Source organism: Dermacentor albipictus, chromosome 6, assembly GCF_038994185.2.
Source record: "Dermacentor albipictus isolate Rhodes 1998 colony chromosome 6, USDA_Dalb.pri_finalv2, whole genome shotgun sequence".
In the NCBI taxonomy this organism is placed as follows: domain Eukaryota; kingdom Metazoa; phylum Arthropoda; class Arachnida; order Ixodida; family Ixodidae; genus Dermacentor; species Dermacentor albipictus.
In genome coordinates this window covers 38375691-38400885 of record NC_091826.1, presented here as the reverse complement: position 1 = coordinate 38400885, position 25195 = coordinate 38375691, and the positions used below count along the sequence as shown (strand labels likewise).

The window sequence follows — 25195 nt, the reverse complement described above, 5'->3', positions numbered from 1 at the left end:
AATCTCATCCGCCCACCTAACTTTCTGCCGCCCCCTGCTACGCTTCCCTCCCCTTGGAATCCAGTCCGTAACCCTAAATGACCATCCGTTATCTTCCCTCCTCATTACATGTCCTGCCCATGCCCATTTCTGTTTCTTGATTTCAACTAAGATGCCATTAACTTGCGTTTGTTCCCTCGCCCAATCTGCTCTTTTCTTATCCCTTAAAGTTACACCCGTCATTCTTCTTTCCATAGCTCGTTGCGTCGTCCTCAATTTAGGTAGAACCCTTTTCGTATAAGCCTCCACGTTTCTGCCCCGTACGTGAGTACTGGTAAGACACAGCTGTTATCCACTTTTCTCTTGAGGGATAATGGCAACCAGTTGGTCATGACCTGAGAATGCCTGCCAAACGCACCCCAGCCCATTCTTATTCTTCTGATTATTTCAGTCTCATGATCCGGATCCGCGGTCACTAACTGCCCTAAGTAGGTGTATTCCCTTACCACTTCCAGTCCCTCGCTACCTATCGTAAACTGCTGTTCTCTTCCGAGACTGTTAAACATTGCTTTAGTTTTCTGCAGATTATTTTTGACCCACCCTCTGCTTTGCCTCTCCAGCTCAGTGAGCATGCATTGCAATTGGTTCCCTGAGTTACTAAGCAAGGCAATATCATCAGCGAATCTCAAGTTACTAAGGTATTCTCCCAATTCTTCCCAATCCAGGTCTCTGAATACCTCCTGTAAACACGCTGTGAATAGCATTGGAGAGATCGTATTTCCCTGCTTGACGCCATTCGTTATTGGGATTTTGTTGCTTTCTTTATGGGGGCTACGGTGGCTGTGGAGCCGCTATAGATATCTTTCAGTATATTTACATACGGCTCGTCTACACCCCGATTCCATTATGTCTTCATGACTGCTGAGGTTTCGAGTGAATCCAACGCTTTCTCGTAATCAATGAAAGCTATATACAAGGGTTGGTTATATTCCGTACATTTCTCTATCGCCTGATTGATAGAGTGAATATTCGGGCATTCACAGAGGTAGCACGGTGCCCCTGAGCAACAACCACAACTATCATGAAGCAGGATCATTGTAACACATCGGGTCCATTGTATTGTTTCTCCCCAGACGCTTAAGCTTTTTTCATCTCTTATATAGTCGACAGCGACAGTTATTGGAACAATGCATTCGCCAATCCAATACTACTGAAATCACAGGGACTCTTCAATTCGGATTCGAGATTTCGAATATTCGAGCAACCCTATTGCATGGTTTCCAAATTTCGTTGCGCGACTGCATAGAACATTCCTCGCATTCTCACCGCATTTATCTCCACAGTATTTCAGCTCATCCATTTTGTAAAACCGGCTTCGCAACAATTCAAGCATGAAAATTGTATAGCAAGAGTGTGCCTCCTTGCTCTCACTTTTGCAGATGCCCCGAGCAACAATACCTCATTATAGCCACACGCGCAAACACACGCGAGCCAGTCAACGATTTCCCTTTGCCTAAAATAAGCGTCAACAGTGCGGAGGCATGCTGGGGGCGGCAACATCCGCCGCGCTGATAGCTCCGTATCATTTTCTGCCAGGACCGTACAATTTCCTGCCGCGCTGCAAGTCTGATCACATCTCGTGTCCTTGGCCGTGGCTGTCTGAATTATTCTCCGCGGGGAAAAAAACAGACGAAGGAAAAAGTGCTGCAACTGCTACGCCAATCTTCCTTCCAACAGCCGCGGCTGCAAGTTATCAAAGTAAACACCGCGCTCTCTGACGCGAGAAAGTTGGTTGAGGCCAGCGGCGTCAATCGACGAGCTCTCCCTCCTAAAGCGGCTGCGAAGCCCCGTGTGACAGGTCGACTAGCGCAAGGGACGCTTCAGCACAGCAACATAGTATTGCTCCGGTCAATATCTTCCTGTGAACGCAAAGGGGCCAGCATGGCCACCCCACCGGGCGGCAAGCCTACATTGCGGCGGTCAGTGTTGGCTTCGGCGTTCATCTTCGTCGCAGCACTGGAAACCGTAGCGCCTCTCTCGGTGACCAAATTGGTGGACACAAGCTCCTCGTGCTCGGACAAGCAGTTCAAGTGCGTCGCCGGAGGGAACTGCATCCCGGGATGGTGGCAGTGCGACGGAACGTGGGACTGCAGAGACGGATCGGACGAGCAGGACTGCCACGCCAACAGGACGTGTCTCGAAGATCAATTCAAGTGCGGACAAGCCGGTCACTGCATCCCGGTCACCTTTCGTTGCGACGGTGAACGCGACTGCGAAGACGGATCCGACGAGGCCAACTGCACCTCGGCGGAGAACTGCAAACAGGCTGGCTTCGCTTGCAGGGATAGCGGAGAGTGCATACCTGTGCTCAAGCGTTGCGACGGTAAGCGGGACTGTGAAGACGGCTCGGACGAAGAAAACTGTACGTCTGCACGCGCTTGTTCGGAAACAGAATTTGCCTGCAAGGACAAAGGTCAGTGCATATTGGCAACGTGGCGGTGCGACGGAGACACCGACTGCTCGGACCGCTCGGACGAAGAGAACTGTACATCTGCACGCAATTGTTCAGAAAAAGAATTTGCCTGTAAGGACAACGGTCATTGCATATTAGCAACGTGGCGATGCGACGGTGAACGCGACTGCTCAGACCGCTCAGACGAAGAAAATTGTACGTCTGCACGCGCCTGTTCGGAAATAGAATTTGCGTGTAGGAACAACGGTGATTGCATATTGGCAAGGTGGCGGTGTGACGGTGACCCCGGCTGCTTGGACCACTCGGACGAAGAGAACTGTACGTCTGCACGCACTTGTTCGGAAACACAGTTTGCCTGCAAGGACAATGGTCATTGCATTCCGGCGACGTGGAGATGTGATGGTGACACCGACTGCTCAGACCGCTCAGACGAAGATAACTGTTCGTCTCCAGGCAATTGTTCGGAAACAGAATTTGCCTGCAAGGACAAAGGTCATTGCATATTGGCAACGTGGCGGTGTGACGGTGACCCCGACTGCTCGGACCACTCGGACGAAGAGAACTGTACCTCTGCACGCACTTGTTCGGAAACAGAATTTGCCTGCAAGGACAACGGTCATTGCATCTTGGCAACGTGGCGGTGTGACGGTGACTCCGACTGCTTGGACCACTCGGATGAAGAGAACTGTACGTCTGCACGCACTTGTTCGGAAACACAGTTTGCCTGCAAGGACAATGGTCATTGCATTCCGGCGACGTGGACATGTGATGGTGACACCGACTGCTCAGACCACTCAGACGAAGAGAACTGTACGTCTGCACACACTTGTTCGGAAACAGAATTTGCCTGCAAGGACAACGGTCATTGCATATTGGCAACGTGGCGGTGTGACGGTGACACCGACTGCTCAGACCGCTCAGACGAGGAAAATTGTACGTCTGCACGCGCCTGTTCAGAAATAGAATTTGCATGTAGGGACAACGGTGATTGCATATTGGCAAGGTGGCAGTGCGACGGTGACCCCGACTGTTTGGACAACTCGGACGAAGAGAACTGTACGTCTCCAAACACTTGTTCGAAAACAGAATTTCCCTGCAAGGACAACGTTCATTGCATATCGGCGACATGGCGGTGTGATGGTGACCCCGACTGCTCGGACCACTCGGACGAAGAGAACTGTACGTCTGCACACAATTGTTCGGAAACAGAATTTGCCTGCAAGGACAACGGTCATTGCATATCGGCGACATGGCGGTGTGATGGTGACCCCGACTGCTCGGACCGCTCGGATGAAGAGAACTGTACGTCTCCACACACTTGCTTACCAAAGCAGTTCGCGTGCAAGGACAATGGTCGATGTATATGGACCAATTGGAGGTGCGACGGTGAACGCGACTGCTTCGATGGCTCGGACGAAGAGGACTGTAAGTCTGCACGCTCTTGTTCGGAAACAGAGTTTGCCTGTCAGGGCAACGGTCATTGCATACTGTTAATGTGGCGGTGTGACGGTGACCCCGACTGCTCAGACCACTCGGACGAAGAAAACTGTACGTCTGCACACAATTGTTCGGAAACAGAATTTGCCTGCAAGGACAACGATCATTGCATATTGGCAACATGGCGGTGTGACGGTGACACCGACTGCTCAGACCACTCGGACGAAGAAAACTGTACGTCTGCACACAATTGTTCGGAAACAGAATTTGCCTGCAAGGACAACGATCATTGCATATCGGCGACATGGCGGTGTGACGGTGACCCCGACTGCTCAGACCACTCGGACGAAGAAAACTGTACGTCTGCACACACTTGTTCGGAAACAGAATTTGCCTGCAAGGACAACGGTCATTGCATATCGGCGACATGGCGGTGTGACGGTGACCCCGACTGCTCAGACCACTCGGACGAAGAAAACTGTACATCTGCACACAATTGTTCGGAAACAGAATTTGCCTGCAAGGACAACGATCATTGCATATTGGCAACATGGCGGTGTGACGGTGACACCGATTGCTCAGACCACTCGGACGAAGAAAACTGTACGTCTGCACACACTTGTTCGGAAACAGAATTTGCCTGCAAGGACAACGGTCATTGCATATCGGCGACATGGCGGTGTGACGGTGACCCCGACTGCTCAGACCACTCGGACGAAGAAAACTGTACGTCTGCACACAATTGTTCGGAAACAGAATTTGCCTGCAAGGACAACGATCATTGCATATTGGCAACATGGCGGTGTGACGGTGACACCGACTGCTCAGACCACTCGGACGAAGAAAACTGTACGTCTGCACACAATTGTTCGGAAACAGAATTTGCCTGCAAGGACAACGGTCATTGCATATCGGCGACATGGCGGTGTGACGATGACCCCGACTGCTCGGACCGCTCGGATGAAGAGAACTGTACGTCTCCACACACTTGCTTACCAAAGCAGTTCGCGTGCAAGGACAATGGTCGATGTATATGGACCAATTGGAGGTGCGACGGTGAACGCGACTGCTTCGATGGCTCGGACGAAGAGGACTGTAAGTCTGCACGCTCTTGTTCGGAAACAGAGTTTGCCTGTCAGGGCAACGGTCATTGCATACTGTTAAAGTGGCGATGCGATGGTGACCCCGACTGCTCGGACCACTCCGACGAAGAGAACTGTACGTCTGCACACACTTGTTCGGAAACGGAATTTGCTTGCAAGGACAATGGACATTGCATTCCGGCGACATGGAGGTGTGACGGTGACCCCGACTGTTCTGATGGTTCGGACGAGCATGTTGCCACGTGCAACGAAGGTTTCGTCTGCCCACCTAACAAATTTCTTTGCAAGTCTCTCGGTCAGTTTGTGTGTGTTCCCACCGAGCGGAGGTGCAACGGCGATATTGACTGCGACGACGCCGTGGACGAGAAGAACTGCACCCGACCTCAAACGTGCTCAGAGAAAGAGTTTACCTGCACCGACAGAGCACAGTGCATACCTGTAGCATTGCGCTGTGACGGTACACGCGACTGCGTAGACGGTTCAGACGAAAATTTTGTGGGCTGCCTAAGTAAGGCACCGTGCCCGACGGACCAATTCGCTTGCAGACGCACGCAGGAGGGCTCGGCGACGTGCTTACCTAGGACGTTGCTGTGCGACGGTCGCACACAGTGCCCCGACGGCTCCGACGAAGTCGGCTGCGAGAACCGAATCTGCGAAGCTGGAGAGTTTCGTTGCCCGACAGGGCGTTGCGTTCCCCAGCGGTGGACCTGCGACGGCCAGCCCGACTGCCCGGACGGATCGGACGAGGGCGCAAAATTGTGCAACGTGTTCATGTCAGTATGCACTCCGAACCAGCTGTACTGCGTCTCGCACGACGACCGCGTTATCTGCGTCGACGAAGCGCAAAGGTGCGACGGACATGTGGACTGCGACGACGGTAGCGACGAGAGGCTGAACTGCGCCAGGTTGGCCTTCCATTGTAGAGGGAGCCACTTGCGGTGCGACAACGGCAGGTGCGTACCAAAGCCCTGGAGGTGCGACGGTGAGGATGACTGCTTCGATGGAAGCGATGAGAAAGGCTGTGCCAGCACCGACGAGGGACGTTCCCAGAATTGCTCGGTCCACGAATTTTCGTGCTCCTCGGGTTCGGCGTGCATCCCGCTGAACTTGCGTTGTGACCGCCGGCCCGACTGCCCCGATGAGTCCGACGAGCATGACTGCCCTTCAGAGATGTCCAATTTAGTGTGAGGTGACGGATGTTGCATGGCTACAAGCTTGATGTGTTCTTGCGTGTGCATGTGTGTGTGTGTGCGTCGTTGTTTGTGCCACGAATGCACATTGTCTTCAACGAATGCGCTAACGGAGTTGTGCTTACCGTCTGTGTGACTCTGGCAACCCGAAGATTAAGTGTTGTCTGGTTCCTCGCGTCAAGTCTCGACTGCCAACTGGGTGATCGGCCGTTCTCTGTACTCTCAGCTAGATTTAAGTTTTCAGTTGCCCAGAAACGCGAAGCACTCCCGCTGCTAACTCTCAATGTACGAGCCTCAACAGCAGGACGCAGTCGTTAGATTGTAGGGTACCTCTATGATTGTTTCTGGTTCGGCGAGTCCTGCAGGAATCGTAAAACTGTACAGGAAGTGTTTGACTAAAAGAAAAAAAATAACGGCACAGGTTACGTCAAAATACTTTTGGCGCCCCTAATTACATATTTCTTGTGGACTTGGAGCGCCAGATCCTTTGTTCGGCTATAATATTTTTTTTAAATATGGCACGTTGCATAGCTCTAAGATTATACATCTGTGCCACAGCTTCGGAGCGCGCTGCTTAAGGCATATGTAATGTTCCTTTTGACGCGCGTTAAGAATTTTCAAATTCAATTTGGTTATTCCTCAGCCGCAAATTGAAAATTTGTAAGTTTTCAGTAACGTAAACTTCCTCCAGTCTGCTGAGTTCATGGCGGAAAGGTGCAAACGGTTCTGGTGGACTGCAGTTGAAATTCTACAACTTTCCTCACTTTATGTTTCAAACACATATATAGGAATTTTGTCCTTACCAGAACAAAGCTCAAGCCAGCAAATGTCAAACCTCTGATAAGCCCAGTGAGGTGTCACGAAGGTATTCTTGAAAACACTCCGTTTTATTTGCATTTCATGCTTCCGCGATTAATAAAATTAAGATCGCAGGCAGCATAATTTGTTAGATACGTTGCAGACAGTCGGACTTGACCCGTCTTGATGGAAAGCCATTGTTGGCGCTATTAAAAACTGGAAGAGAAATTTTAAGCGCTTTTTATTCTTGTGCGTCAAACGTTTTTTAAAGCTTTCGTTCCATGTTTGTTATGGTAAATTGCAATGTAAAGCTTTACTACGGCTAATAAATCACCTACTTCAATGGTCCCCTTTCTATACAGCATTTACAGCAACCTAACAAGACAACTGACATGCTAAGCTTTGTATAAAGCAAAGTGTGCTTTCTAGTTGGAGTGCCGATGAACCCTAAACGTTGCTTGCTTCTTCAACACGCAGAAACAAAAAATGACAATACGTGTGCATACACGACGATGACAAAAGCCCTCTACGCTTTCAGCAAATGTGTCCAGCCTTCTTCTATCGGCAGATTCCTTGCAGTACGTGGGTACACCCAAGTGCAAAAGTTTTCGGAGCAGAGCATCTCTGAAAAAAATGAGGTACCCTCACATTCAAAGCAGTGGCCCTCGAATCATAACGCGCTGTGGGTACATCCCCGCATGACCACCACGTTGTTCATATAAATTTCAGGCTGTTTGATTGGTTCATTGATTGATTATTTTTATTGACACGGAACGAAAATGTCACACAAGGTACACAAGGCTTGTTTCGACCCATGGCCGTAAGTATTGGGTCCAATTATGACACGTACTCGCATACACACAGCGTTCAGCGGCTTGTAAACACAAAATGCGCACAACAAATGCACAATGTAAACAAAACGACATTGAAAACTAGGATATTGTCAGCAAATCAGCTAGATATGGACGCTACCTTGAACGAGAGTGTTCATTTTGAAACGGCAATTTCGTCACAGGCGTAGTTAAATTACGTGCAAATTTAACCTCATCGGGTATTGTGTACCAAATGAGAACCCCAGTAAGTTCTATTAACCACTGCTCACATTCGTTTCTAGCAACTAGCAGGTTAAAACGATTGTTAGTTGCAGCCCCTGTGCCACGTGTAGGCAGTTTAAATGCGCTGAATGATATGATTCGTCATTTCATGACACGATGGGAAAAACAACGAATGAAATTGTTTTCCCAGATAACCAGAAATCAAATAAGAATAAACAAAGGAACATACATTCGCCCCCCTCTAAAACACAGTGCGCGTTTAAACCACAGTGCTAGTGTACAACCTTATAAGACACGCCTTGATGGTTTTCAATACTCGTTCTTTCCTTCGTGTATTAATATATGGAATGGCCTTCCGGACTGCACTGTAACAGCACAAGATGCTAACAAATTTTATACTTAACTAGAATTGTATTACAGGCAACGGGATAATTAAGAATTGATCATGCTTACTGTTATTCTGTGTATAGTTGTTCATCCTCCCTGTAATTTGTGTTTGACAATGCGCTGTATAACGTTGTATTTATTGTCAGTGCTGAAATTTATATTTTTTATTTTAGCAATTCCTCTCCTGTAATGGCCCTCATGTGAGAGCTACAGTATTCCTAAATAAAAAATATAATAAATAGAGTATGACGAACTGGTGAGTAAACTTGCCTTTTTTGTGAATTACGTGATACAAAAACTTGTTTCTGATCGTGCCCATTGAAAGAAATGGTGGCTTCCAACACTTCATTCGCAGCAAAGCAGAGCGCAGCCCTTATACGGTAATTTTCTTTCTTAACTGAAGACTGAGCAGGCAAGGAGATTTATTCTGCCCCTGCACCCTCCTGCATCAGGCACAAGTACAGATCGCATGCCGCAGTAAAGAACCGTGTAGCTAGATTCGAGACTGGACATCTCAGCACTGGGGAGCAGAACGGACTTGAAAGAACCTCGCGACGTTACTGTAATAGAGAATTCCACTATTGGTTTCCACCTGTGCTACTGTATTGAAACACAGGTTCATACCTCACAGACGCAGGTTTGACACGAGAGAAAACTCTCGAGGGGGCCTCTCTGCGAGAGGAAACTCGCTGTATAGCCTCTCAAGGCCAGGCAGAGAAGAGATTGCGCGTTTTACTCATATGTGTTTCTTTTAGGTTGCGTACAAATGCTCTTTCAGAAACCTATATGTACTATATAGACACACACACACACACACACATATACATATATGCAGAGCGTGGGTAATGGTTGAAGTTCTTTCCATATATATATATATATATATATATATATATATATATATATATATATATATATATATATATATATATATATATATATATATATGGAAAGAACTTTAACCATTACCTACGCTCTGCAGAACCTCCAGACTGGACTCGAGCCGAAGCAAAATGATGTGTTACGTGGTTATTGCATCTTTGCATGCCATCTTATGGCGTCATTGTCAACTTTTATCTTTACTTTTTTTTTGGCTGTTTTTGCCATCTTTTCTCTTTCCCCTGTGAAGAGCAGCAGACCAAAAGATGCGTCAAGGAGAATTCATTAGGCTTTTCGGTAATAATTAAATTATCTTGGCTCTCTCTCTTTCTCTCTCTCTCTCTCTCTCTGCACTATGGCGTGGAGAATCAGCAAAAGATTGCACACCCCTTGCAACACTGAGTGAACGTGCACTCTTCTCAAGAGCTACCTGATACTCACTAGGGCAAGGTTTTTCGAAAGCGGAAGTTGACTTGCTCTCTTAGACTGCAATCAACTTTATGGCCTCGGCCGAGACACTACAGAGAATGCTTACACTTCTTGCGTAGAGGGAAGTGTTATGTTACTCACCCTCGCGAACGCTTACAAAGAGATAATTCTCGAGCGTAAGGTCAACGGTCGTGACGACAGAGAGATTTCTCAGACTCTCAATCCTCTTCAAGATATGTGTTTTTTTACAAACATCGCACATTCTCTGCCCATATCTGTGTTCCGCAATGAGCAAGCTCGTAACTCCTCACGACTTCCATGTTGCTTGGCTCTCGTTCAATATGCGTGAACCCGTCAGTTCCTTTCATCTAGGCCAATGAGGCAACACCGACGGCCTCAAAAGCGACTGAAGTCCCCTCGCCTTAGCAGGCGTCACGGAACGCGTTGCGAGAAGGCCAGCACAATAGGGCACGAAGACTGCAATGCGAGTCTCAGAGCTCAAGCGATAAAAGCACGCGCCCGAGTTCGAGATCCGTCACAACCGTTCCGCAAACCAGAGGTTTGCAAAACACGGCCCCACCGCTCGCCGACATCTTCAGCATTAGTGGTTCAGGCCAGGGTGTAACATTCTGCGAAGTTCTCCCTCGAGCACCAGCTGTCAGAGAGACCAGTGCCGTCATGTCTGCAATTCCTACAACCCTGCTGTCTATGCTGGTCTTCCTCGGCGGTCTCACCACAGCACTGACTTACAGCATTCAGCCTGCTCAAAAATGGGACCCTTGCTTGGCGAATGGGTTCCAGTGCGCAAGCAACGGCAAGTGCATTCGGGCGGCGCGTCTCTGCGACGGAAGAAACGACTGCGACGACGGCTCCGACGAAAGCGGCTGCGTACGAATCCGCGGGTGTTCGGTGACGGAGTTCCGGTGCCAAAACGGCCAGCGCATCCCGAGCTGGCGACGGTGCGACGGCAGGCCCGACTGCGACGACCTCTCGGACGAAGGCGAGGCAATGTGCGGCTCCGAGACTTGTCACCTGGACCACTTCGCGTGCAAGAACCGCACAGGCGCTTGTATTCCCGCCGAGTGGCGCTGCGATCGAGTTCGCGACTGTGCCGACGGCTCGGACGAGCAAGACTGCCCGAATGCGACCTGTTCGGAGGAGACGGAGTTCGCTTGCCGGAACGGCCGATGTGTCCTGCGGGGCTGGAGGTGCGACGGCGACGACGACTGCGGCGATGGGTCGGACGAAGAGGACTGTCCGCGCCGCACGTGTTCGTGGTCAAAGTTCGCGTGCAGCAGCTAGAGGCGAATGCATCCAGAGCGAGCTGCGATGCGACGGCCATCGGGGACTGCCAAGACGGGTCGGACGAAGATTCGAATACCTGCCCGGCAAGGACATGCCACGACGATGAGTTTGCCTGTGAGCTTCCTGCTCGCACCTGCGTTCCCGTGAAGTCTCGGTGCGGCGGTCACGAAGACTGCGCCGACGGATCAGACGAGAAGCAGTGCAAAAGTTCAACCTGCGTCGAGTATGACTTTTCGTGCGCTAACGGCCAATGCTTCAGGATTTTGACTCGCTGCGACAGCTCGGATGATTTGGCACTCCTGTTGACGTAGTCAGGAAAGACCATCCGACGAGAAGGAGTGCGAAAGTTCAACCTGCGTCGAGTATGACTTTTCGTGCGCTAACGGACAGTGCTTCAGGATTTTGACTCGCTGCGACAGCTGGGATGATTTGGCACTCCTGTTGAAGTAGTCGGGAAAGACAATCGTGTCGTGCTGGAACCTATTGCGTGCTCCTCAATTCCCGCTGAGATTACCTTGAAGACTGCACCGCAGTATTCTCCAAGAAATGTTGAAGTTGAACCAGCTCCAACAATGAGCTGTAGGACTGTTGTGCTCCTACACAACGAGCGGGCAGGAACTGTCAGTGCTCGCTTCGAGGTTGCTATTGGGGGATGGTCCTAATGGCTGCCCATACCTGTTGGACGAACCTTATTTGTTCTACAGAATTAAGACACATTGTCTCAATGAAACTGTGTGATCAGTGCAGGCGAACGTGCGTTTCGAGGGTATATCGGTAGTGTGGAATACCGCACTGGTAGCTGTCACAAAAATGAGCAAAGAAAAACTCTCCTTCAGATATGCTACTTTGATATAGACTCATAATCGCAAAGCCTTTAGCGCAATTCAAAGAGACGGGGACGTGTCACGTCCCTGTCTTCTTTAATTGCGCTAAAAGCTTTTCCATTATGAGTAAACCGTGCCAACTAGCCCAAGAATCAGCCTTGTTGAATTTCATATAGACACACCTATTCAAGCACTATCTACACAATCACAGTGTATCGAATGTATGTGTGCTAGTACCTCGAGAAAGTTGTGTCGACAACACACATTCTCTATAGGCATGTACATAACCATCTTGCATCCCTTGAACAAGTGATGGCAGGCATCAGAATAAATACTTCATGTGCAAAAATAATGCTACGTTGGTTATATTTGCTCGTGAGTCATGTGGTTCGTGGCAATATTACATTTTCTTTCATCCTTTTCAACAACTGCTTTTCTTTCGAACGTGTTCAGTCTTGACCGGCATTAGGTGACTTAACGCATTCGACTTCCTTGTCATTTTGGTGCGCAAGCTTTCCCAGAACCTTCCATGAGTTTACTTTTGTCATTCTGCTCCCAACACCGCTGTTTCTCGTAACACCTGCAGCGACGGTGAAATAAGCAATTGCACAGAGCATTATAAATTGCTCCTGTGAAGGATCCTGCAGGATCTTCGATCTGACTGAAATTTCCTCCCGTAGTGATCACGGTGTACCAGGGTAGTGCGGACGTTTACACACTGAAAGGGGAGTACGGTAGCGCGATTAAAAGACGGGACAAAAGAAGACACACAGGGACACACATAGCGTCCCGTCTTTTAATCGCGCTACCGTACTCCCCTTGAAGATGCATTACCAACAAGCCCACATTGTAACTCTCGTTTACACACTAAAATCGTCTATTGCGTTGTCGATGCACCCCCTGCAACAGGTCCAGGAAATAAAGTTGAGCACTTCGGTTTTAATTTTTTAATTACTTGCTCGTTGTATTTCATTTCGATGTTTCGAAGCATACTGTATGTATTTCTTAACGATTATGTTTCGGGAATTTGAACGTTAATGGCTATGTTTTAGTAATTTTATATAGAGGTGTAAAAAACGGTTTTTATAATATACCTTAACAAATTGAATAAATTCCGAGATATTGCGCGCCGAAACCAGAATCTGATTATGATGCCGGGAATAAGTTTGGCCACTTGGGGTTCTTTTATAAGAGTAACATGAAACTGCAGTGAATTCCGGCATTACATCCGACCATGGAAGAAGGAAAACTAGGAGAGGCCCTATAACGCGTCCGCGCGCTAGGAGAAAAGTGTGTAGAAAATGACGTAGTACGTTCTTTTTTTTTTCTTTCTGTTCTTTTTTATTTATTTTGTTGTAGCGACCACGCCTTTCGGGCCACAATGGCGGCTTTGCTATGGTAGTGTGCGCACACACGTGTTGCTCCGCATAGGTTTCGTACCGTGCGCAAAGGCGCCGTGTGGGCAGGTTCGCGTTTGTCTCCGTGTTTTGCTGCGATGTGTTATCTGAACCGTGCTCTCCCGGATGTTCCTGTGGCCAGGTGGGACAGGAGGAACTAAAGTTCGTGAAATGAACGCGCATGCGACGCTTTGCGCAATGTATACCGCGCCACGGCAGTGGCAACGGGCGAAGGAATATCCGCGGGCAAACTTCGCCCTCATTGGCGGAACCATGCCAACGTGCCATCGCAGGCCGAAATCGATGCGTTTCAGAATCTGTGCAGTGAACGCCTTGCAGGTCAGTGATTCCTGCTTTTGACAGCGCATATGGTGCATTTGCGGCACGTAGAACGTAGGTTATGAATGTATAGTTCGTGTTCAGTAACAACTTGCTTTTGTGCATATTCAAACACAAGTTGCTTAACTGTTGCTTGTTCCTCGCAGTACTGTTCCTCGCAGACAGCATGAAGTCTTTTAAGCAGAGCGCGTTCGAGGTTCATGCACACCTGCACAGGTGTGCCCCGATCAATACACGTGCTGATAGAACGTTACGCAAGATATGTGCGTTTTGCTGCGCCCGGCACCGAGCGCCTACCAGCCGACGCTTCGTCCCGGAAGATAGGAAAGAAGCGGCTGCTTTCACTAATCCTCCCTATACCGCAGGCGTATCTTATCTATCTTATCTGTGCGCGCGATAAGCGCGGAGAAGTGAGGGTTAGCGGATGCGCTGCAACAGGATGTGCTGAGCAACGCCAACTTCCGGCTTCGCTTATAGATTCGCAAAGAGTGACGTCAGGACCCTTCCTCAGTGGGAGGGAGGGCCCTAGATTCAACCGCCACGACGCGACTGAATCCGTTGCGACGGTCCAACAGGTGATAAAAACGTCAGAGCGCGCGGTAGGTTTTAATACTCCCTGTTGATTTTTTTTTTATATATATACACATTTGAAACCATTTGAAGCTCTTCAAGTAAACGAAAAACATGGCTACCACTGCGGCACCTTCGCGTAATGCCACGCTCAAGTTTCTGGATTGTGGCTTCGAATCGCGATGTTGCGCTATGCGTGTGCGTTCGGCCAGCCGCATCACAGAGAATGCCTCTCAAGAGTGTCGGAAGTTGAAGGTGATTGTTGCAGGCCTATAGCTGAAAGGTGCGCGGTGTTGCTACACTGCCGACTGCCTTTGCGGTAAATGCGCGCTGCGGTTCGTGTTGCAGTAAATTGCATAGTAATGTCTGTTTGTCATTTCAGAAGGTAAGCACGCATACCCTTCATTTATAGAGGGAGACTAAAAACCGTGTTGTAAGCATGTCGGTTCTCGTGCGAGGGTTAAAGCAAAGTTTAGCTTGAGTTGGAGCACTGCACCTTTCTCTTTCGTTCGCCGATACGAGTTATGTTTTACGCACCGTGGTTGCTTAGTGGCTGTGGTGTTGGGCTGCCAAGCACGAGATTGCGGGATCAAATCCCGAAGACGGAGGCCGCATTTCGACGGGGGCGAAATGCAAAAGCTCACGTGTACTTAGATTCCGGTGCACGTTGAAGAACTCCGGGTGGCCCAAATTATTCCGGAGTCCTCCACTACGACGTGCCTCATAATGAGATCGTGTTTTTGGCACGCGAGACCCCATAATTTCTTTGTAATAAGATCGTATGCGTCCCATGACCCACCGCTTGTTCGTGTTCGCAATACGCAGTGTTCGAAGCAGGGCCAGTGCTTGGGAACATAGCGAAGACCGCATGACCCGACTGCGCATATAGATATCAAACGCCAAAAGCTGGAACAAGCACTGTTTTGCAGCTGCTGCTGCTTTTCTTGGGAGCAGATAAATTTACAACGCACCGCGTTTCACGAGAGAACAGCTTAGCACGTACGTAGCAAATGCAAATTACCGTTTCTTGCGGGAGTCGGCGTCATCTGAGGCAATAAGCTCAACCGCGTTTGGCCTGCAAGGATGACTCCGCTCCCGCAAGGCGATCAATCGCATGCACGCAAACCCTCATGCGTAAGCTGCCACTGATCCAGCGACAATGCAAATCAATAATGCTCGCATAACAGCGTGAAGTACACGCGGGCAAGGCCTCGGTCAAAATGTGATGAATACATATCGCTTATTATCGCTCACAACGGTCAGTTTACTTCGGCCGAAGTATATAACCTGTAGCCTAAGTGCACTGACGTTGGATCGTGAACCTCTCACAGCTCGCCCAAAGTGCAGAACGCATGCCTTGCAGGAAATGACCGAAGCGAAACAAGCATCCGGAGAAAAAATTGGCAGTGGCTTAGCTCGGCTATACCCGGATATACGTAACGAAAGCTAAGGCATAGCATGGTTAGCCTTGGTTAATCTTGATTGCAAGTCCAGGTTAGTCTGGTTGTCAAGCTATGTAGCGGCGTTTAGCCAGTCGTTCGGCGCGCTGTTAGTCTGTTTGCTGGGCGATTCGTTTCCTCTTCATCTCGTTCCGATGTCGATTCCAGGCCTTCACCTGCTTATCAGAACTGTCGCCGTCCGTACTGCCGCCTCAACTGTGGTTGCGGCGCAGGCGAGCTCTCCTTTTCAATCATCCGACATGTTATCAGGCATGCGGCGCAGCTGGCGAAGCGAGCGGAGGCGAGCGCAACGACGAGGAACGCGGTGTGACGTCATGTGCCTCCTCGGAGCACCGCCACGGCGAAATCGCAAGTTCGCGGCCAGTAAAGCTTTCGCTTTAAAATGCGACCACATGCAGAGCAGCTGAGCAGCCACGGTGGCCTCCATCTGAGCAGCTAGCGTCTGCCGGCCGAGCGCGCAACGAATGAAAACTACCAAACGTCTCGGCAAATCACGAATTTCCTCCGTGATCTGGACGCGAGAGGTGACGTGTTGGACCGCCACAGTGGCTTCAAAGAGCTTTCGCTTGCCAAGGATGGCTTCGTGACGTAATGCTCCCTCCTGTATTTTTCCTTCCTCCATGCACCCGACGAAGATTATTGATTTTGGGTTATATGGCGGGCAGCATTGCCAGGTTGGACAAGGCGGCACAGCCCAAAGCTAGAGAACTTGCAGCCCAAATGTAGCCAAACACAAAAAAAGAGCAAGAAAGGATTGTATCCCAATACAGTAAAAGCTCGTTAATTCTAACCGCAAGGGGAAGCCGCTTCAGTTCGAATTAACGAAAGTTCGAACTAACGAAAGTGAAGGAGAGCAACACTACACTGCGATTTGGAAGCAGTAGGGCGTGTCAGAAATTTGGCGTGTTCGAAAGTGATGGCTCTGGGTCCGAAAGTCGAAGCTCTGGGTCCGACTGTGCCACACCACCGATGTCCACCGAAACGAACGAAAACCGAGGCTTAACACCATCACAATGAATCGCGACGGCCGATACCTCCTAAGCTGAAAACAGAGGTGCACAACCGACGAAGACTGCCGAGACAAACATGCTGAACATGTGAAGGTGGCGAAGGCCCTGATTCGTTGGTTCTTGATTGCAAGCGCAGCTGCGACGTACTTGATTCGTTGTGTTTTGGCGCTTGCCGTGCCATCTCCGCACAGCATTAGCAGCTGTACAAGATTTGCAAAGCCTCCGAGATTCGCAACGGGCAAGATGTCTCGGAGGTTACGTAGAACGGAGAGGCAGCAGCCGCCGCTGCCTTCTGGCTGACCCCGCGTCGGTTAGATTTTTTCCGATTTTGCCTTCTCTCGCCATTCTCTCCGTTTCGGAGGCAATACAGCCTTGTGTGTAGGCAGTAGGCGCGTTTCTCTGGCCGTGTGCCAGGCGAGCGTAGTTCGAATTATCCGTGAGGGAACCTTCTCGCGTTCGAATTAACGGACTTCTTTATACATAGACTTCTGTGGAGCTTGGCCGGACCAAATCGTACAGTTCGAATTATCCATAAATTCGAATTATTGAAGTTCGAATTAACGAGCTTTCACTGTATAGCCATTTTTTTATTTGCAGTTTTATTTGCACATACATTTTTACATTCGACTACGGCAATCCCTTTTTGTGCAACCCGTCGTGACAAAAAGTGCGTGACCGTCGATTCTTGACATCAACAACAGCGACCACCATGCGCTTGCACACACAGCAACTCTTTGGTTGGCCCCGGAAACTCAAGTTCCAGCGAATCGCTGGAGAAGGCGAACCTATCGAGATTAATCTTGCATGTAAACACGCAAAAAAATGACAATCATTACACTCAGTGGCGTAGCAACCAGGGGGGGGGGGGGCGGGGGGCCGTGGACCCCGGGTGCATGGGGCCAGTAAAGGGGGGCGGCGGGTGTCATATACGTCTTAAGACACCCGAAAATAGTCGATATCCTCACCTTCCTCGACTACACCCGGGGGGTGACACAAGAGCTAAGGGCCCCGGGTGCCAGACGACCTAGCTACGCCACTGATTACACTCTGTGAAGATAGAATGGCAGCGAAAGCTAACGACAGTCAAAGCTCTCAAACGAAAAGTGCTTTCGATGCCATCCCATCTTCACAGAGTAGAATGGCTGTCATTCTTTGCGTTCCGAGTCTGGCGTCGTTGCTCGTTCGGAGATGTCCGGGCCCGCCATTGCCGCTTTCGTTCAGCCTCGCGGGAACGTTCATCGTCGGTGGTCGTTTTGCGCCGGCGCCGTTTACATCCACGTTGCTGTTCCCTCCGGCGCTCCTCGTACACATGTTGTTCTTCGCGTGTGCGAACTATAGCGTCCGCAGTATCGATAACGCAACTGTTTTTTAGCGCCGATACCTCTCCTGCTTATATCCCGCGATAACCTTGACGTCACGCTATTGTTCACGACGAGAGTTTTAATCTGTTCCGCATTCTGACATTTGCGCCGCCGCACTGCACCCGTAATTGGGTTTGTAGGAAATCGCCAAGTCCGCTTCTGTTGCCGGACGCCCAAACAAACTACGAAAGGTTCGTCATGTACAGTTTGCGCTGTAAAAACTGGGAGAACGCTTCGCCTTTAAGAGGGGGAACGCGATAGCATTCCAAGATCCCCGACTGCTTCTCACGCTTCTTGGCAACTGCAGCTTATGTAACCGTAATGCTTATACCTGCAAATGCCGGCGCCTAACCATATGCACGAAGGCGGGCTTTCTGGTTCATTTCTTTTCTTTCCCCGGAGTGGCGTGCGCCGCCGCTGCCGCGGATGCGAGCGCCATCGGTATGGCGTTGCAAGGAACCGAGCGCTCTGTTCCCACGAATGGCGAATTCGGCAAAACACACCCCTGCCCACCGCGGGGCGCCCCAATGCGCCGTTTCATCCAACCATCCTCGACCCAGTATGGCCCCCGGTGGGCGTCGGTGCGATTTGCCGAATTCGTCGTCAGGCAGACTTCAAACGGCAGCCGGAAAAGGGGTTTGTGCTGAGTTTCCGTGCAAGAGAAATATGTTTTCTCGTACATTTCAATTACAATCCGACGGTATATCATGCCTGTAGGTTGTGTGCAAGTCGTATACTTCAAGAATTTTGTGGGGCATTTTACTTGGAGAAATTCAGTTAGCTCAGTTAGGCCTATGCGCCACGGCCAGAGCCTGCGTGGTTCGGGATCATTTTTCTCGTACGGACAGCGGCGTCGACACCAGACGCCAACACCGGATTTTTTTGCGGCACGGTGCAGTTAACGCTGTCGCGTTAAAATTTATCTCGCAGGTAAAGGAAATTGGCAGTAAAGCTCACCGTAGGACACGTGGAGCAAGTCGAAAGCTGTACGCGGTGCAACACTCGACGCAAAAACGATGGCCACGAACACACTGGAGCGTGTGATCTACCCGGACTATCCTTCTTTTATGTCGGCGCCACAATCGCCCAACCCTATTTTATTGCTCTCCCTTTCTGAGCGTAGCCACGACCAGTGTACTGTGGAACACCCTCTATACTTCCAGGCTCATTCCGATGCCTGGTAACCGGGTGTCTGATGATTGAAGCCGATAAGACGAAGGCGTGTCGATATTGCAGGTGCAGATGTTCGCACGGTGAAGAGCGGTCTAAATTTAGGTGCATCAAAGATGAAATCCATGGGCTCAGACAACGGCACACTGAGGGGAGTGTGGGCATTTCGCGCACCCACACACGCGCGACCACACTGTCGGCTAAGCCATCTAAAACATAGACTTCGAGATTTGTTTCTACTCTCTGAGAGCCACCTCTGAAGCGTGGATTACGGCGTCACGTAAAGCCCAAACACAAACAAGTCGCAGATTTTCAGCAGCCCAAATATATCCATACAGCCAACTCGCCCAAGTCAACGCCAAAGAAATTTTGTTCTGTAGCCGGGCAGCGATCGTCAGCGTCTCTTGCGGCACCTTCTGTCAAAACTGACACTGACGCACCACGCTACTCAGGCTGCCCACGCGGATCTGCCAAAGTGATCATATCTTCATGCTTGTTTTGAAACGAATAAATAGCGCAAGTTTTGCTGTGTGGTTTCAAACCAATCTAAAAATTAGACGGTAGGATACGGCCGGCCATTCGTCGTAACGGGGAAAAGTTCTCCGCTGCCGGCCGGGTACGTTCACAGCGTGAAAGAAGTCGCCGGTGTGACTGTGCTGGCGAAGTGTCACTCTCAGCAAGGCAAACACAACCACAGCGTGTCTCTGAACGTCAGTACACTCAACCAAAAGCAGCTCAATTGAGCGTGCAGGCATGGCTTAAGTTTATTAAGCGTTAGGCGTAGGTGTTCTTGGCCAACCATTCGAGTTACCGTAGACAAAACGTGTTCTTCCGTGGTGCTGTTTTGACACGCTTGCAAAGCCTCGTTGGCCACGGATGATAGGCGTCATATCTTTTCGAATTACTAAAAGGCTCTTTTAAACAACTTGCACAAATATTGTATTAGACTGCTATGTTCTGCCAAGCAACCGCATTACTTAGTTTAGCACTGCCGAGGCACCGGCACGACCTTGAGCCGCTCCGGCAGCCAAGACTCGGGTGACAGTATCCGGCAACCTGAACCCAAGCAGCTAGAGCCGCACAGCGTGAAGCGCTCAGCGACTCACGCAAGCCAGAACGCCTGCAGCCACCGCGCTTCGTACAGCAAATAGCTGATCTGAAAGATAGGGAGAATCGAAAAAAATATGTAAGTTGGCTTCCCGGCAAGACTCTTTCCCGACCAAAAACTCCAGTCTACTGACTAGACTACTTTCCAGTGCGATCCTCCAGGGAGGTAGCGCGAGCACAAAACCATGGCCAACCGGGAAATCTGTAGTGTCGGAGAGCAGGCAGTCCTGCGCGGCCGTTACATTCTGACGCAGCAGTACCGTCGTCCCCACGCTATATTTCCTCGGCAGTTTTCGATGTCTTGCACATCTGCCATTGCAAAACAGCGGTATGAGAACGTTTACCTACAGGACGGTGGCGCACGTGGTTCAGAAGTTTCGAATCACACGCGGTTATGGTGGCTAGACGCGGTCATAATGGGTGCGCCAGCTGGATTCTACGCCGTCAACTGAAGTTGGATCAGTGCCAGAGTTGTGCTTTCGACGCTACAGGTGGCGCGGCCGTCGCCGGGAAACTCCACTGTCAGGGGTGGCAACACTGATGGTGGGAGCCCACTGTATTGGAATGCGCAACAGTTTGACGATACACACAGAAGAGACACACACCACAGAGCGCTACTTGCAACTATCGTTTTATTCCCTTGTCAGTGGAATAAATACAGGAAGATACTCAGGGGGGAGGGCGGTAGCGACAAAAAAACAAACAAAAAAACTAAAATAGTTTTGACAAATATTGCCATCTACCAATGCCAAGCCGGCTTTGTCATGCGATCGTTTTCGCTGCACTCATCACAAAAAACCCCGGATACGAAATTTCCGATTAGCGCTTGAGGAAAATAATTCCTTTGCACTAAGGGAAACTGAGGGCGTGCTCACGTACATACTACCCAAACGCGCAATCTCAGCAGCTTCGATTATCTCCCGCGTTATTTGGCTGCCATCTTTACTAACAATCTTACAATTCTTGAATAATGGCCGGCATCCGCAATCTCTACAATGTATCCCAAGGTGTCCGGCGACTGTTCTTGAAACGTTATAATCATGTTCCTTTAATCTTTCGTTTAAACATCGTCCAGTCTGTCCGATGTACTTTCTGCCGCACTGAAGTGGAATGGAATATACCACTCCCTCAGCGCAGTCGACGAACTTCCTTCTGTGTTGTGTTTCACAACCTCGTTTCTGTGTGGCACCTGGGTTAACCTTTGCACACATGCTCAGCAATTTCTCCGGTGCGGAAAACACCACTTTTACCTCGCATCTTTTACCAATTTTCTTTACTCGGTGCGCGATCGAATGAATGTACGGCATCACCACTATTTTTTGTCGTGTGCTTGGACCGCAAGACTCCTTCCCAGATAACGGTGCCCTGGTTCCGATTTCCTTGAACAAACATTGTGCCACAGATACTAATAGTTGTAAAGGATAACCTGCCTCCGTGAGCCTGCGCGTTTGCTCCCGAAAGCTGTCAGCAATGCTATGATGGCACGATTTTTGCAACGCGTTTCTGTAGCATGACTTAACTATGCCTCGTTTTACGATTTTGGAATGCGCAGATTCGAAGGGCAAAAGAGGCTTATTTGCACGCGGTTCGTACTGCCAACAACAATGACTGGAGCCCAGACTTAGTTTTAAAGGGCCCCTGAAATGGTTCGGACAAATTTTGTAGGCGCGTAGGGTACAGCTTAAGTAGAACATTCGCACCACAATTTAAGTGAAGCGTTACGTATTAATGGAGCTGCAAGCGATTAGAACTTACCCTCCTCCCTAGCTATGCTTTTCCTCCTCAACTCGCTCGCCGAGCGAGCGGCGCTAAGCTCCGCCTTCACTGGTTCAGCGTCACGATGCGACGTCACATCGCTAACTTCCGGTTGTTTAGGAGCACGCCCCCTCCCGCGCGAGACCTCTCCGCTAGCCGCTTGGCCGTCGACCGAGAGCTATCGAAGCAGCGTGCGTTGCGAGCATTCTGTCGTAGCGCCGAACGTGTCCGGTACTCCGCTTAAAACAGGCAAGCTGGTCATTTCGGCAAATGACTGGAGGCATAAACACAAGCTGATGAAGGAACTTTAGCGTAGACGTACGTGAGCAGCCTGATCGGTCTGCACGGTCCAGACATTTGCTGGCGCAGCGCTTAACAAGTCAAACAAAGCGCTAATATTGCTCTAACCAAGTGTAAAGCATTTTAAACATTTATAAATCAACGTGTTGATGATTACACTCCTGCGAAAAATGCACACCAGCAGCAAAGAATACACTTCGTTGCTGCTACTGTGTATGGTTGAGCTCTCTGCCACCAGGTGGCAGAGAGCTCACATTTGCCCTTTTGCTCATCTCGTGGCTCATCCCGGCACAGTCAAGCGGCCAGACCCTGTCACCTTGCGCTTGCGTTTGCCCTAATACTGGACTCGCGGTTTGCAGGTCGCTAGGTTTGCAGTCCACAAGGCAACAATGTCGAATCATAGTGCTCGCGAAAAGACTGAGACCGACTCTGACCGCGGAGCTCTCGTCAAAATGGAGTACGTTGTAACACAAGCAGACGACACTTGCTGTGTTCCGGAAGTGCTGAAGTGTACTAAAAAACTGTTCTTGTGTATTCTCTTTAAGTTATTTTCTTTTTACAAAAACAAAGTAACTAACATTCCAACTATTACGAGCATCATTTGTTCACCATAAAGTTGGAAAAATTATCGACCACGCGCTCTGGTCAGCCAATCAGATAGCTCGCCCATGTGACGTAATATGGGTTATTTACATCATATGGGTAGGGGCGGCTTAAAATTCCGCCGAGCATTGCGCTGCGATCGGCAGCGATGTGTATTTTTAAAACCTTATAATAAATTACACGCTTTACGCAGAGCACTTAGATGCATCAATTAATGATCAGAAGAACCTACTCTAACGACTCAGTACGTTTGTAGAAAATCGCCAAAATCGTTTCAGGGTCCCTTTAAGTCAAGAAACCTAATTGCTCCACCGTCTGGCTCTTCACTTGTGATCACCAATCACCGGCTTGGCATTGGTAGATGGCAATATTTGTCAAAACTATTTCAGTTTTTTGTTTATTTTTTTTTTGTCGCTACCGCCCTCCCCCCTGAGTATCTTCCTGTATTCATTCCACTGACAAGGGAATAAAACGATAGTTGCAAGTAGCGCTCTGTGGTGTGTGTCTCTTCTGTGTGTATCGTCAAACTGTTGCGCATTCCAACCTCGCACTTTCCAGCGCCTATAGGTGGCGCGGAGAACGTTGCAATATGGCGGGGATAGAGGTGATGGAGGCTATACGAAAGCGTGCGCATCTGCAGAAGCAGGCGGCTTACGGGCCTCTGGTATCTCTAAGCGCGATCCCTAACATTGCTAAGGAAACGCAGGGATGTGTTGTAGAGGGAGAGGCTACGTTTAACGCTGGTCATATAATATGGTGTGAAATACGAAAGACGACAAGCGCGGCTGTTCAGGTCGAGTAACTCTGCCTGCAGACAAGCGCCGTGAGAGGCCCGCCGCATACTATAACAGTTCAAGTCTGCAGTGTAACCGGCGCCGTAAAGGTCACTATGTATCCTTACGCTTCGTAACCTATACGCGATGTACAAGAATTGACACCAAGCAGTTAATCGGTAGCGCTCAGATGTAAACAAAGCGCAGTATGCGCTTTATGCCGCTGCATAAGGTAAACGTTGGGTGCATTCACGATGAGATAAATGGCTCGACGCACCGGCTTATATACGGAATGCTTGTTAATGATGCCAGATAATACGTAAACATTTCAGTAGTGCCGATTTACAATATATGAGTGACACTATGACGTGTGCCAGCGCGCCCCGTTTTACAGCACGATTAATGTTTTCGCGTGCTGTAGGGAAGCTCGCATGCGCATTCTTCATCAATGATCGCTTCAGGTACGTAGTCCTGGCCCTTGTTTCTTGCAACATTGTTATAGAAGAGATACTTTAAGACCAAACAAAACTACAAAATCAGAAACACGTGCGCTCGACCCCCGATCAGTACACACCTTTGAATACAGCAAAAGAAAAAAAAATCACCGAACGCCTTGTGCATAGACCGCCTGTTTCGTTCTCACACAAAACGACTACGAACAGTTGCGGAATAGGTTCTCTAGTTTGCAATGCTCGCGACGCAGCGTCAGGCACCGTCGCAGAGTATTTGCCGAAACAGCGCGAGTGCAGGCAGAAAACTCAATAAACGGTGACACTTGTGTACTTAAATTTACTTTGGGAATCTGTAGAGGGCCTTCTTCGGCCAACGCTAGGTCTCAGTTACACCATGGTCTCAGTCTTGCTTCGTGGGACCGCAGCGGGATCTTTTGCGAAGGCACAGCGTTTCTCTTCAGCCGCTTTCGTAAGAGCTCGCCACAAAAATAAAATGAAATCATTGAGCAACAGTCAAGTACACACACCAAGGTGGCCCCAAAAGAAGTTTTTGTTGAAATTCTCGCTACATATGACTATTTTTTCGCTCACTTGCTTCCCGATGCGGAGCTTGATCACCTACAACTTCCTGTCTTTTTTTTTTCTTTTGGAAAGTGGTGCTTTTCCCAATACTTTTCCCAATATTGCATGATTTGTGCATTGTGGCACACTGCACATGCGGTTGCTCTTCGCTCGTCGACTGTTTTTTTTTTTTTCCCATATCAAATGGTACCAAAACGCCAACACAGCTGCAGAAACCGCGTGGGCGGGAGATCCATCACCGCCTCCCGGGTTCCGAAAAAATCCGCGCGGCGGCGCTAGCGTATCTGGAAAGCGCGAATACCAACACGCCCAGTCGTCAACCTTGGCAAGTATTTCTTGACGAGGTTAAGTGCCCATACACTCCCAAGCAAAATTACACCCTTTTGCCACAACGATTCTCGTCATCTGTCTTGTCCGTATTTCCTTTTTTTAATGCGGCGAGCCCGGTACTTTCCAGTAA

At 49.5% G+C, this 25195-nt stretch overlaps 1 protein-coding gene and 1 long non-coding RNA gene across 2 annotated transcripts in view; both read left to right on the top strand.

The window, feature by feature from the left end:
• The window catches only part of LOC135914562 (prolow-density lipoprotein receptor-related protein 1-like), a 33425-nt gene extending 24812 nt beyond the window's left edge, over positions 1-8613 (top strand). The window contains exon 2 of the mRNA XM_065447466.2: positions 1717-8613. Coding sequence (XP_065303538.1) covers positions 1717-6180 — 4464 coding nt within the window. The 3' untranslated portion in view covers positions 6181-8613. The remainder of the gene's footprint in view (positions 1-1716) is intronic.
• LOC135914556 (uncharacterized) overlaps positions 1-25195 on the top strand; it is a 275492-nt gene that overhangs the window by 49277 nt on the left and 201020 nt on the right. The gene's annotated exons all lie outside the window — the stretch shown is intronic.